Here is a 13,453-nt window from a genome sequence, read left to right on the forward strand (position 1 = left end):
GACTGTAAAACAGAGCCACGACGTGCCTTTCACCCTTAGAATAGATGAACAAACAGAGCAATCCATGCAGCCAAAAGCAGAGGCAGTCACTGGGCTGCTGAAACACAGGGTAGCCCAGAGGGATCTCTGAAATTAGGGAGGAAAGGACCAAAATCTGACTCAGCCCTGCAAGAACAAACGGGGCATAATCAGGCTGGAGAGGGAGATAATGAATAATGAAATATTCCAATTACCTGGGACAGAGTCAGCTTCGGAAGCCAAAGTTAACCCTGTGAGGTAGGGAGGTCTCGGCACTGCTAAAGCCAGCGGTGCTTGGAGGAATTAGAGACCAAGATGTTAAAACTCAATGCCAAGTGTGATGGCTGCTAATTCAGGTTAAAGTAATAAGGGTTTTGGTTTTGGGGTTTTTTTTTTTGAAGAAGAAGAGACAGAACCGCTCAAAACCCAAAGGCAAATAAAGCTGTTAGTTAATTATAGTTAGTTATAAATTGAATAAAATAGGGGAATTAAAAAAAAAAGAAATGCTAATTAGACCCTTGGTATTGCCAGAAACTGCTACAAAGGGAGATGTTCCAGCGTGGGGAATGAGGATCACTATTAATAACAATCCCTGCTATTTTGGGCTCCCGTGGGTAGCAGAGAACAGGTAACCCTTTCCCGCCTGCTTGCGTGCCCCAAAAGCAGCTGGGGACGAGGGTGGAGGGATGGATGAAGCCCCCACTGCACTCTGTGAGACAGCAGGAATGCAGCACACGGAGGCTCAGGGGGTTGCAGCAGGCACTGGACACGATCAGAGATAAGAGGCTGAGATTCCTCTGTAGCTTCAGTGGGGGGTGAAGCATGCGCCAGCCCCACCACCCTGATAAGGCTCATCAGGAGATCTCAGATCAGCTAACAGCTCGGCGCCTTCCCAAGCGCACCGCACGCACCCAGAGCTGTCCCTCTCACTATGGTTGGGGCACTGTCCCCTGTGCAATGTCAGTCGTGCTCGTCCCGAAGTCCCCTGAACGCGTGGTCAAAAGGGACGCATTCTTACAGTGCCCCAAATCCCTGTGCCAAGAAGGGCAGAGCTTATCCACCTCAACGTGGGATTCGGTGACTTCCTCTGAAGTCAGCTGGAGTTACTCATATCCTACCAAGGAAGAAACAACTCCTTGGTTCCATCTTTCCATCTGTCTCCCCCTCTTTCCGCTAAGCTCGGCTGAGAATAAACATCACGGGGCAGAGAAAGGGCTTGGGGCACACTCAGGTGTTGAAGGGATCTTGGGGAAGGACCGCAGAGGCAGCCAGCATTTGGTGGGCGATGCTGCCTGGATTGTGTCAGGAAGAAAGGAAAGAAATCCCAGCCCTATGGCAGAATGTGGGATTAGCCAGCTCAGCTCCGAGGGTGGGTGGAGTCTGACACAGGCTTGCATGGGGTTGCTCAGCTTGGCAAGAAGGTTTGGGTCCAGGAGCTGTCCCCACTCCTCCTCAGAGTAACCACAACACCCAGCACCAGCTCCCACATTAGGGGGTGGGCAGGGAAGGGGCAGAAGGGCCTTGGGGCACAGGTTGGAGACTGGGCGAGCACAGGAGGCAGGGACTGAGTGTGTTCACATCACCAGCAGGGTGGGCATTGCAACTGCTGTGCATGAACACAGCCACGTCGGCCCTGCACACAGTCCTCATCTGCAGGAGCACTTTTGCACTCCCACTGCATTTCCGTTCTCCAGGCAGGCAGCAGGGATATGGGGACAGTGAGCAAGGTGAGGGTGGCACCAGGCATCCAGCGAGCACAACTGCAAGCTACCTCTATTCCAGCTGCAGACAGAGGGCAGAGAGCTCCTCCTGGTGGCAGTCCCTACACCAGGTTCCCTCAACGTGCCATGGGGACACCTCCTCTGGGGGAGTAGGGAGACTTAGAACCAAGGATCTTACAGAAGAACCAAGACCCCACCAAACCAACCAACAAAGTTTTATTGTCCTGTCAAGTGGCACCAAAATAATGACCTGCTGCTCTTTGTCTGGAGGGTGATAGGAGAGCAGGGGGAGGTAGGGGAAGGGAGAGGCCTTGCTGACCACCTCCAGGCCCCAGGGGGCAGGAGGAAGAGCAGGGACACAAAGGAAGAGAAACTTTGGGGAAATGGGAGTGGGGAGGAATGGGAGTGGGGAGGGAACCCTGCGAGCATCATACAAAGTGCATAGATGTGTGTGTGTGTCCTGCTAGAGGGAAGAGGGTGCTTGATCCTGGCAATGCCAGCCATCAGCCTCCCAGGGACATGCTGGCAGGAGAGCGAGCCTGAAAGAGACATGGGAAAGAAGGTATGGAGAGGGCCAGGGAGGAAGCGGCAGCTCTGGGGGTGACCCAGAGCTGGAGGAACATCCCCTTGAGCCCTCATCCCAGCTGTCCCTGCACCATCACTCTGCTGGCACTCACCCCATGAGATCAGCTCACGATTTCTTCTTTTTCAGCTTCAGCGCTTGCAGCCAGTGAGGCGGGGAGGCGTCTGACCTGCACAGATCCAAACACGCGCTGGCACCACAATGCCAAAGCCCCCAGAAATGCACCCACTACCCCAAGGGCTTCTTCCAAAGCTCTGGGGCTCAGATCCAGATCAAGCTGAGACGGTCCTCCTAGGGAAGGCTGCACTCCCCGAGGGACCATCCAGCCCAAGAGTGGGAAGGAAATGGCTGTGGCTGAGTCAGCTATGGCTTTAAGGGCTTCGGCCCAAGTACTGTTTAGGGTGGAGTAGCCCGGCTCTCCCAGGCAACAAGGCTTGGGAATGCTGGTCCCAGTAAGCCTCACTTCCAGCTCCCAGCTCCAGCCCCAAGGTCCGTCCCAGCCTCCGGCCAACTGCCAGCACCAGAAATACCAGCCTGGGGCACATGGTTCCTCAGAGCCAGCAGCTGTAGGACTTGAGCACAGCCCCCAGTACTTCCAACCACCCCACCAACACTGCATTGCTGCCCACAGTGCCTCTGAGACCTCCATTTTGCCCACTCCTTCACAACCCACAAGCAGCCCAATGTCCCCAGCACATCCACAGTCCCACACCAACACACAACCTAGCACATCCACCCAGCATCATCACAACTGTCCCTTGAGCCCAGCACTCACCCTGAAGACTTCTCAGGCTTAGGGGGCAACACCAGGGGTTTCCCACTCAGGCCAGGGATCTTGCAGGATTTGGAGCGCTGCACATGGGGATCCTTTGTGGGGGTTGCCTTGCTGTCCATTGGTGATGCTCCTTCCTCGACGGAGCGGTTTCGGCCTCTCAGCTTGGCCTGGGACACGAAGTCAGATGGGTACACAGTGCTCTCACCCCCTACCATCCTCAAATCCTTCTACTGCATCCTCTCCCTCTATCTCTATGCTGCCTGCCTTGGACTGTCCTTCAACCTGCCTGTTCCTGCCCACCCTTTAGAAATCATGTCCCTTTCATCTGCTTGCCTGGGGTTCCAGCAGGCCCTACCTTGAGGGCAGATGTGGTAAGGCCAGGGAAGAGTGGCACCTTGACACCCTTGCCTGATGGGGATGCTCGCACCCGCCGGCTCTTGGGTTCTTCTGCTGCCTCTTCATCGGAGGATGCTGCTGCACGGGCTGGACGGGGCTCTGTGGGGGACAGCATCACTATGAGACATCTTTAAGAGCACAACACCCCACCCCACTATCCTATTGTTGTCACTGTCCTGCAGGCTCTCACCTGTGGAGTCCTGGAAGATCCAGCTGTCTCCTTCTGAAGTAGCCCCAAGGCGGAGAACAGGTGCTCGGTGCCTCCGTTTGCGGCCCAGGTTGGCCTTGCTGCGGTACATGGTACTGTCCAGAACCTCTGTGTCCTGCAAAGCCCAAGGGACAGCTCAGTGCCCAGCACAGAGGAGTTTCAGGGTCCCCACTCCATCCACCCACTCATCCATTCCACTGCTTTCTGGATCCCTCTGGATCTGGATTTCATGGATCCCTCATGGTGACTGCCTTCCTACAGTATACGGTGGCCTTGCATCTGCAGCCTCTCTCTGCATCCCCCTGACCACCGGGCTCCCTCAAGGCTGAAGGAGGGAGTCAGAAGCTCCCTCCTCTCCACTCACCTCAAGAAAGGTGAAATCCTGACCAGAGAGTTCCAGAAGTCCCTCAGGCTGTGAGGCACTCTTTTCTTCCCAGCTCACCGGTCTCTTCCCATCTGGGTTGTCCGAAGGGGCCTCTCCGCTCCCTGTTTCTGGGGTCTCACCAGCAGCCTCTCGTGGCAGAGGGGCAGCAGCCAGCTCAGGCAGGTCCTGTAGCTCCATGGGGTCTGTTCTTGGCAGCGGGGCAGACGATTCACCCCAGAGGGGCTCAGCAGCTGCAGGCTCAGTCACAGCATCATCACCCAGTGGTGGGCTGGAGTCTGAGAGATGGATGTTTTCAGGGCTTCTGGTGGGAAGACAAGAGGACACAGTTCTTTCAGCCCCAGCTAAAGCAAGCCCTTCCCTAGCCCCAAATCTCTCCCAATTTCCCTTTGTCAGCCTTCAGAGGAAACTAAGGCACAGGGAAGGCCAAACACCGTTCCTGTGAATGTGGGTGAGCCAGAGACAAAACCCAGGTGTCTGGGACTCTCCCGCTCCTTTGGGATGTCAACTGCCAAAGGCCAAATGAGATGCACAGCAACAGGTGGCACTTCTGGGAAGTTTCCCTTAAGACCAGCAGAGAATCACACCACAGCATGTGAACAAGGCTGGAGCCTTATCCAGGCCAGCAGGAGTTCTGCCTTTGTCCTCCTGGCATCCTTACATTCTGGCAGCTTCTGGAAATTTATCATTTTGGAAATCCCCAGCTCAAGTATGGCTGAAATTAGAGCACGGGGTTCCCCAGATCTTGGTAAGATAAAGGCACGGGGCTCATTCTGCCAATTTCTCAGGACGCCAAGGGAACGCCAGCACCTCCTGGACTCCATCTCCACCACCCATACCCTCCTTACCTGTCTGCTGAACGGTCATCACCTCCCAGGCTCTGCTCCCCAGTACTGAAGTCCTGGCTCCTGGCAGCACAGCGGGCCCCAAAGGCACTGGCCCACTCTTGGCGCCTGGCCTCAGCCTCACGCAGCTCCTCACTCCAGCCAGCTTCCTCCAGGTCCTGGCTCCAGCCTGGTTCCTCCACCTTGGCCTGCTGGGGCTGGGCAGAGCTGCCCACAGCTGTCAGACCCTCACCCCAGGCCATTTGGCCTGGTTCACCCTCGTCGGCTTTACCAGTAACACCTGAGGTGCTGAAGGAGAGATCACCGTGCCAGTCTCCCAGGGGCTGCCGGGACTCCTGTGGGACCTCAGACCTCATTTTGTCTGCCCAGGACATCAGGCTGTCTGCTGACACTGCAGTGCTGGAGGAATCTGACACTCGCTCTGTCCCAATGATGCCAAACTGATTTTGGTGTTCAGCTCCTCCAAGGCGCAGCTCTTCAGCCCAGTCCCTGGTGCCACTCTCCGACTGGTCAGTGCTGCCCCAGCTGGACTCCTGGCCTGGACGACTGGAGGCACTCAAGCCAGGCAAGTTTTTTCTGACACCAAAAGCATTAGCCAGTTCAGTTTGGCCAATGCTGCACTCACCAGCCCAGCTCAGTCTGCTAGAACTAAACTCTCCCTTTGTGGTGTTCACAGAGCCATAATCACTGGCCCAGACTGACCTGCTGGGACCGAACTCCCTGTCCTGGCTCTCCATGTTCTTGGTGATGTATTCATCATCCCAGGCTGGTTTGTTGGATTTGAGCTCCCTGTCTTGGGTCTCCGCATCTCTGGCACTGTATTCGCTGGCTTCAGCTGGTCTGCTGGGGCTGAACTCCCTGTCCTGGGTCTCCATATCCCTGGTGCTGTATTCATCAGTACACGCTGGTCTGCTGGGGCTGAACTCCCTATCCTGGCTCTCCATGTCTCTGCTGCTGTACTCACTGTGCCAGGTAGGTCTGCTGGTGCTGAACTCCCTGTCCTGGCTCTCAGTGTCCCTGCTGCTGTACTCACCGTGCCAGGTGAGTCTGCTGGGATTGAGCTCCCTGTCCTGGGTCTCCGTGTTGCTGGTGCTGTATTCATCAGTGCAGGCTGGTCTGCTGGGGCTGAACTCCCTATCCTGGCTCTCCATGTCCCTGCTGCTGTACTCACTGTGCCAGGTAGGTCTGCTGGTGCTGAACTCCCCATTCTGGCTCTCCATATCACTGGTGCTGTGTTCTTCAGCACAGGCTGGCCTGCTGGGACTGAACTCCCTGTCCTGGATCTCCATGTCCCTGCTGCTGTATTCACTGGACTCAGCCGGTCTGCTGGGGCTGAACTCTCTGTCTTGGCTCTCCATGTCTTGGGTGCTGTATTCACCAGACCAGGCTGGTCTGCTGGGGCTGAATTCCCTGTCCTGGCTGTCCATGTCTCTGGTATTGTATTTGCTGTCCCAGGCTGACCTGCTGGAGCAAAACTCCTTGTCCAGGGTCCCAGCATCCCCAGTGCTGGATCTGCCAGCCCAGCCTAGAGTAAAATCCTTGTCCTTGGTCTCAGCATCCCTGCTACTGTATTTACTGGCCCAGTCACCAGGGGTGACCTCCCTGTCCTTGATGTCTGCATCACCGGTGCCATACTCACTAGACCACACAGGTGAAGCATCCTCACCATGGGCCTCCAGGTCCCCAGAGCCATACTTGCCAGCCCAGCCAGGCTGCCTGGAGCTCAGCTCTTTGTCCTGCTGCTGGCCGTGTCCCACACTGTAGGGACTGCCCCATTCAGCCTTCCCGGAGCTGACCTCCTCTCTGCTGCCTGCACTGTCCAAGCCATACCCAGTACCCCATGTGGGTTTGCTGAAGTCTTGATCCTGCAGGCAGCTTTCCCCCGCGCCATGAGATTTGGACCAGTCACTGCTGCCAAGCCTCGTATCACCCATCAGTTCTGTCCCTTTGTAATTGCTGCTCCAGTCCCTCTCAGCAGCACCAAAGGCTCTATCCTGCTGGTTCATATCACTGATGCCACAACTGTTGTTCCTGCTTGAGTTGGTCCTGAACTTTTGATCCTGCTCCATCTCACCAGGCCAGTCCCCCTGTCTGGCCACAGCCTTATGGCTCCAGTCAAAAGCACCAGCCTGCTGAGATCTCCCAATACCGAATTCACTGCACAGGTCCTTCCGTGACCAGCCAAGCAGACCCTGAAGAAAGAGTGTCAAACAGAGGAGAAAGGGTTAGAGAAACACTGCAGAGGATAATCTGAAAAGGGCTGGGGGATATCCAAGGATACTCCTCTCCAAAGGAAGGCCAGGACCCACTGCTCATCCCCCATAGCCTCGCGAGCTACCTGTACTTACAGCCACCGTGCCTGCCCAGGGCCTTTCCCACCCTGCAGCACTTTGAGCCCTCCCTAGCTCATCCCGCAGCTCCAGGTTGGCCAGCAGGCTCTGGAGGATGGCCACGGTCCCCGACTCGCCGGCCATGGTTCTCCAGTGCACACGCAGCTCCCAGCCCCACCCCAGTTCTCCCTGCAGGCACCGCATGCTCCTGCACAGCCTCCACCCAACTCGTCAGACAGCTCTGCTGCACCAAAAAGAGCGCAACCGCACCGCTGCACGCAACCCGTTAACCCTTGGTGCCACGGAGCAACGCCCTCCCTCACCTCCTGCTCCTCAGCCTTCAGAGGGTCACGTCCTGACGCACGAGCCCTAGGTGATGCCAGCAGCTCTGTCAGCCAGCGTGGGTCAGCATGGGCATCAGGGCCCTTTGAGGAGCCTTCATCCTGGCCTGGCCCTCCGAGGCCCTGCAGGCTTGCAGGAGGGTCATCTGCTGGCTCGCAGGAGGCGTCAGCTTCGGTGGGGGCTGGATCTGGTGGGGCAGCCTTGATGGGGGGATCAGGTTCATCTGGGTCCAAGCTGGGCTCCACTATGTGGAGCTCGGTGCTGTCCAGCTCTGCCTCTTCTTCCTCCTCCTCTTCAGAGCTCTCAGATTCTTGCTGAGCCACAGGACCCCCTGGGCATGGAGCCCCCTCTGCTCCCCAGCTGCCGGTCACTGCAAAGCCAGGCCCATCTGCGTCCCCGCTGTCCCCATGGGATCCAGTAGCTGCACCCTCCCTGTCCGACTCATCCTCAGACAGCCCTGAGTCAGCTGCCTCCTGGATGGGGGATCTGGGTGGGGATGGCAAACCCCTCGCCCCCCGGGTGGGGAACGTCCACTCAAAGGACTGGGAAAGGCTCCAACTAGACTCGCTGCTCAGCAAGTGCTCTGCTGGCGGGTCCCCAGGCTGGGGCAGAGCACCAAGCAAGCCCCCCAGCAATCCCATGCCCTGCCCTTCGCTGGGAGGGGGTTGCAGCACCCCCTCTGATGAGCGCCGCAGCTCTGAGTCTCTGTTAGATGGAGGAGGGCTGAAACTGGGACCTTCAGGAGTCCGAGAGGACACAGGGGAGTCATCAGGACCCCCAGGGGAGCCTGGAGGGCAAGAAGCTCTAGTAGGGAGCTCAGGGGGCGGGCTCGGGGAAGGCGATGGCTCGGTGGCAGACTCGGGAGAGCCGGGGGGACAGGTGGCTCTCGGGGACAGCTGGGGTGCACCCAGTGTGGAGGGGCTGGCAGGAGTGGGAGATCCCTCGCTGGGAGTGTGTGGGGAGCCTGGGGAGCGGGAGGCACCAAGCCAGGGTTCAGCCACAGATGAGGGAGCGCCTGGAGCTTGGATGGAAGTGGCCAAGAGCTCCTCAGTCGGAGGCTGAGATGGAGATTTGGAGGATTCAGGGGCCATGGTCGGGGAGCCAGGGGCCAGCAGCTCTGGGGGGGCATCAGGGGAGCCGGGGGCTGCGGCAGAAGGCTCAGCAGGCTGGAAAGGAGCTCCTGGGGGTGGACAAGCAGGGGATCTTGGGGAGCCAGGGGGTCCAAGCTGGAGAGAGGAGAGCTGCAGGAAGAACAGGGAGGGGAGTCAAGTCACTCAAGGGGAACCTCCCAGGTGTCACCCAGCCACAGCTCTCAGGTCCTCTCTGCCAGCACAGCTCCAATATACACTGACAGTCATAGTCCCTAGCCCCATCTCCCCTAAAGCCCATGGGCAAGAGATGCCCACACATCCTGCCAGCACCAGAGCTGCTTCCTGTGTGACTCAGCCTTGGCAGCTCCCAGACGCTCCCATTCCAGCTGCATGCCCTTCAGGACAGGGCCAAGCAGTGCCCAGAGCCCTGCTCCTTGCCTCAGCAGCCCTGCTGGTGCCCACCAACCATCAACATGCAGAGACAGACATGGAGAGGAAGAACTGAAGCAAGAAGAAATAAAAATACAACCACCCCGATCTTCCCTGCGTGGGCCTGGGCACCCTCAAGACACACGAGCATCACCCAGATAAGGGTGAGCCGAGCCCTGACTAAAGCTGTTAAGGGTTAATTCTCCACAGCAGTCCTGCCACCTTTGGTGTCTCTGTCATCACTCCACTGCATGGGGAAGGGGCACGGCAGGGAAGCGGAATAGGCCCGCCTACCACATACCTGCCCGGTCACCAAATCTCAGCTGGTGACTCACAGCTTCTCCCTGTCCCCACCTTGGCACCAGCACTGAAACTCACTTCTTGTTCCAAGAGCCCAGCCCAGCACCTGGGCACCCTGTGAGGGAGCTGCGGCTGCAGTGGAGTCACCCGCCTTCCCCAGAGCAGTTGGCACCCAAAGGAGAAAGGAGAGACACGCACCCCGCAGAGAGGGAGCCCCGGAGGAGACAGGAGAGCCCCGAAGGAGAGAGCCCAGGAGTGGAGTGGCCGCGACGCAGGAAGGTGCGGCGAGAACTCACGTCAGGGGGAGATGGTGGCCTCCAGAGTCCACAGGGTTCCCCGGCACAGCTCACGCCAGCTGGGGAGGAGATGCTGCCGGAGAAAAACAGGCAGGGGGGTAAACATGGCGTGCACCCCATTTTTCCTCCCACAAACACACACCTCCCAACCCCAAACCATCCGACTCTGGACACAGAAGGATGTGGACAAGGACCACAACCAACCTTTAACTCCCTGTAAGGGGCACTGGAAACAAGCCCTGGATTATCAGGTAGGTTAGGATTGCGAAGGCAATTCAGCTACAACCCCTTTTCTGGAAAATTTTTCATCCTTTGGAGTGCAAGTTTCTCACACTCTGGTTTAAAATAGCCCCTGCCCTGCTCCCAGAGGTGCCCGGCTTTAGGGAGCACAGCCAAGTGCTGGCTTCCAACCAGCCCCTCCTGCAGCCAGGAGTCCCACAGATCTGAGGCCTCTCTGCTCTAGCATCAACTAGCAGGAAAAAAAAATAGAGTGGAGAAAAGGGGGGAACATTTCCCAGGGGCAGTAACCCCCCGTTAGTCCCTGCTTGGGCAGCGGAGTGCTGTCTGGCAAGGTTCCAGTCCCAGATGGCTGCAAGCGTGGAGGCAGTTCCTCAGCTGGGCCAGCCCATTCTTGTGGTTTTAATAAACCACCAGAGTTGTCGCGGGTGACCAAGCCTTCCCACGAAGGCGGCTCAAGGCACTGTTGGTTAGGAGAAACAGCAGCCTTGTACTGGCGACCAGACCTCAGGTACCTCCCAGCTCCATTTATTTCCCTCTCTAACTGCCCACCGATGCTTTCCCCGTGGTTCCCTGTCCCTGGGACCGATCCTCTGCCCCTCACCTCATCTCAACCATCGGGCATCTGTCACCCCCTGTCCCCAGCTCTCCCTCAGCCTGCTGGAGCAGCTGGCGGGCTTCACCAGGGGAGTCTCCATCTGCCTCCCCACTAGGGCGCCTCCGGAAGGCGGTGAAGGTCTTGGATCCAAAGCGAGAGGAAGAATCGGGGCAAAAGGGAGAGAGTCGGGCCCGGTCAGGGCTTCCCAGAGCCTCCTTGCTGTCCATTTTGGCCAGAATCTCCTCCACGGTGGTGCCTGGAAATCGCTCCAGCTTGGTTGCCACAGGTACTGGTGTCACCTTAAAGGGAGCTGGACCTTTGCGGGAAGGCGTCGATGGGGCCAGGGGCACCTCATCACTGGGGGTCGAACACGAGTCCTCAGGAGTGAAAACTGGTGGGGATGGGAGCCCCTTCCCATTGGGGGTCTCAGGTGACTTGATGGTGAAAGAGGGGCGTCTGAGCACCACCCCAGAGCCACCCCCGCTGTACGGCTGGGGTCCTGCTAGGCGGTTTATCTTCTCTGCTGAGGGCAGCTCAGGACGAGAATGCCGTGGTGCTGGTGGGGGGTGAGGCAGGCAGGGTTTGGCAGGCACGGCTGGCTTGGGCAGCACACGGGGCTTGGGCCGGACAGGAGGCTTGGGACGAGGACTGCCTGTGGGAGAAAGACGAGGAGAAACATGGGGAGCTGGAGAACACAGCAACCCCTGGAGACATCTCACTCTGGGGTAAAAACGCATATAAACAGGTCGGGGGGGATTCTCACCTTTCTCAGAGCTGCCAGCCGCCAGTCCGGTCCCCCCAGAGGCACAGGGCAGCGGGGGGTGCAGGGACTGGGGCTGGGAGGCCATGGTGAAGCTGGAGCTAATGCTCAGCAGACTCAGCGCGCAGTCAGCCCCTGCAGAAGAGAGAGGGGAGACATGTCACGGAAGGACGTTAGTCCACCCCGTCCACTGGGACCCGCTGCCCCATTCACCCTTGTGCCCCCAGCCCCTGCTGTACCTGCAGCGTGTTGCGTTGTGCTGCCGGCTTCCCGCTCACTCATACCAGTGCAGCACACCGTGCCAACCCACTATCTCACCACCAAGGCTCCGTTCGGCCGTACCACCCTTTGTACACTGCCCCAACCCGGCGGCAGCACCCAGCCACAGCGCACACCCAGCCGGTCCCTTGCACGGCTCAGTAAACACGTGCACCCCTGTTCACCTGGGCTGGCGTCTGTGTGCAGTGCCAGCCCCTCTCCCACCCACACTGACCCCCCATCCTACACCCGAGGCTGCCCCCACCACCAGCTGCCCGTTCCCTCACGGAAGTCCTCCACACACCACGTCAGCCCTCTCCGCTCCGGTCTGCCAGCAGCAGCCCGCTCCCACGTCCCAATCCCCAGCCCCGTGGGGCCCTACAGGGTCGCCCCCCCCCCTCACCTGCCCCGCGGCCGCCTCATGGCCGGGACGGGGGCTGCAGGGGAGCGGGCCGCGATCCCCAGGCCCGGTTTGGCGTCGCCGCACGGCTCCCGTGACTCACTGGCGCTGCGGGGACAGGAAAAACTCGCTTGTGCCTCCTCCTCCTCGCGGCCCTGCCCTGCCTTCCCCTCGCCTCCTCCCCGCTCCCTCCTTCCCACTCGCGATGCGGGGTCCCCCCTTTCGCCCCCCCTCCCCTCGGGCCCCCCTCTCTCTCTGTGCTCCCCACCTCGGCCAAACAGAACCGAAGGGGGCACATCTGGAAGCCATCGTCCCCCCCACCCGCCCCTCCTCCCCCCGCCGAGGCTGTTTCCCAACCCCTTGGCAGCCCCGGGATGCTGACGAGGCCCCGCTCGGTGACGAGGCGAAGGGAAGCGGAGCCGGGGGGGGGCGGTGTGGAACGGGGCTGGGAGGGGGAAGGGAGAGAGGGGTGCCCCCTCCCCGTGCCCCCTCCCCCCTCCCATCCTCTGGGGCCTGCGCGCGTTGCCACGGTAACGCAGCCCCCGCTCGAGTGGCCGGGCGGGCCTGCGAGCGCTGCCATGGCAACAGAGCCCCCCGCTCGATTGCCGAGGAGGGGCCGTAGGAAGGCCGAGGCGGCCCGTTGTGCCCTTCGAAGCCCAAGCTTCGGCCCCGGCGGGCACGACGGCCTCGGCTGCCTCAAGGACCCCGATCCCCATCGCTACCCTCGCGCTCGGAAAACCCCACCCAGGTGCCCGGCGCCCCTCCCCCCGGCTCCGGTACCGTACCCCGCGGAGCGCTCCCGCCGTGACCCCGCGCCCTACCCGCGCTCACCCGCCGCCGCCGCCGCTGCATATTCATGAGCGCTGGCCTCGCCCCCCTCCCCACCGACCGCGCCCCCCGTGGGCCGCGCCCACCCCACGTGGCCGAGCCACCGCCTCCGCCGACCAGAGAGAGCGGCGAACTAGAGCGGCGCCGCGTGGCACCTCCACCTACGGCGGCCCCACAAAGCCGCGCTGACCCACACGTGGCCCCGCAGCACAGAGGGGGCAGCCAGGCCAAGCCCCGTCTCCCCGAGCCCGTTCCTCTGCAGCGGTTGACTCACAGCCAGGCCGCCATGCCGGGGTCAAGCAGGAACGCTGATGGAATGGGGATGTGGGGCCGCCTGCCTACCACCACCACCACCACCACCACCACCACCACCACCACCACCTGACCCCCCCAGCCACGGCGCGGCCCCCCAGGGCGTAGAGAACATCCGCACGGCATCGGGATCGACCGGCGGACCTCCATTAGGAGGCTGATGGAGCCCTAACAGGATTAGGGAGGCCGCAGGAGGGGCTCCGGCTGCTAATGGATGGGCTGTGAGTGAGCTCAGCCCCTGGCTGTGGTTCAAGGAGGCCAAGGCGATGCCGGGAGAAAGGCGATGCTGGAAGGAAGGCATCCCAGCACCGTGTGCCCCTGGGGAAGGGGAGCCCAGCCCACCC

The 13,453-nt window shown here is 60.0% G+C and overlaps 1 protein-coding gene across 5 annotated transcripts; it reads right to left on the reverse strand.

Moving 5' to 3' along the window:
- Nucleotides 1–1,929: 1,929 nt before the first annotated feature.
- On the reverse strand, nt 1,930–12,865 carry TNKS1BP1 (tankyrase 1 binding protein 1). Of its 5 annotated transcripts, none has more exons than XM_072338448.1 (13): nt 12,791–12,865; nt 11,973–12,077; nt 11,315–11,446; nt 10,558–11,203; nt 9,717–9,789; nt 7,582–8,841; nt 4,932–7,120; nt 4,066–4,387; nt 3,684–3,816; nt 3,453–3,592; nt 3,098–3,264; nt 2,417–2,491; nt 1,930–2,278 (listed from the first exon to the last, which is right to left on the reverse strand). In XM_072338448.1, the coding sequence occupies exons 3-12, from the start codon at nt 11,397–11,399 to the stop codon at nt 2,431–2,433; spliced, it is 5,076 nt and encodes a 1,691-aa protein (XP_072194549.1). In that variant the 5' UTR covers nt 11,400–11,446; nt 11,973–12,077; nt 12,791–12,865; the 3' UTR covers nt 1,930–2,278; nt 2,417–2,430. The 5 variants fall into 5 exon arrangements, with proteins under 5 accessions (XP_072194549.1, XP_072194550.1, XP_072194551.1 ...); XM_072338449.1 differs by having other exon boundaries at nt 12,801–12,862; XM_072338450.1 differs by having other exon boundaries at nt 12,755–12,797.
- Between the last annotated feature and the right edge of the window lie 588 nt (nt 12,866–13,453).

This window comes from Excalfactoria chinensis, chromosome 5 (genome assembly GCF_039878825.1).
Source record: "Excalfactoria chinensis isolate bCotChi1 chromosome 5, bCotChi1.hap2, whole genome shotgun sequence".
Classification (NCBI taxonomy): domain Eukaryota; kingdom Metazoa; phylum Chordata; class Aves; order Galliformes; family Phasianidae; genus Excalfactoria; species Excalfactoria chinensis.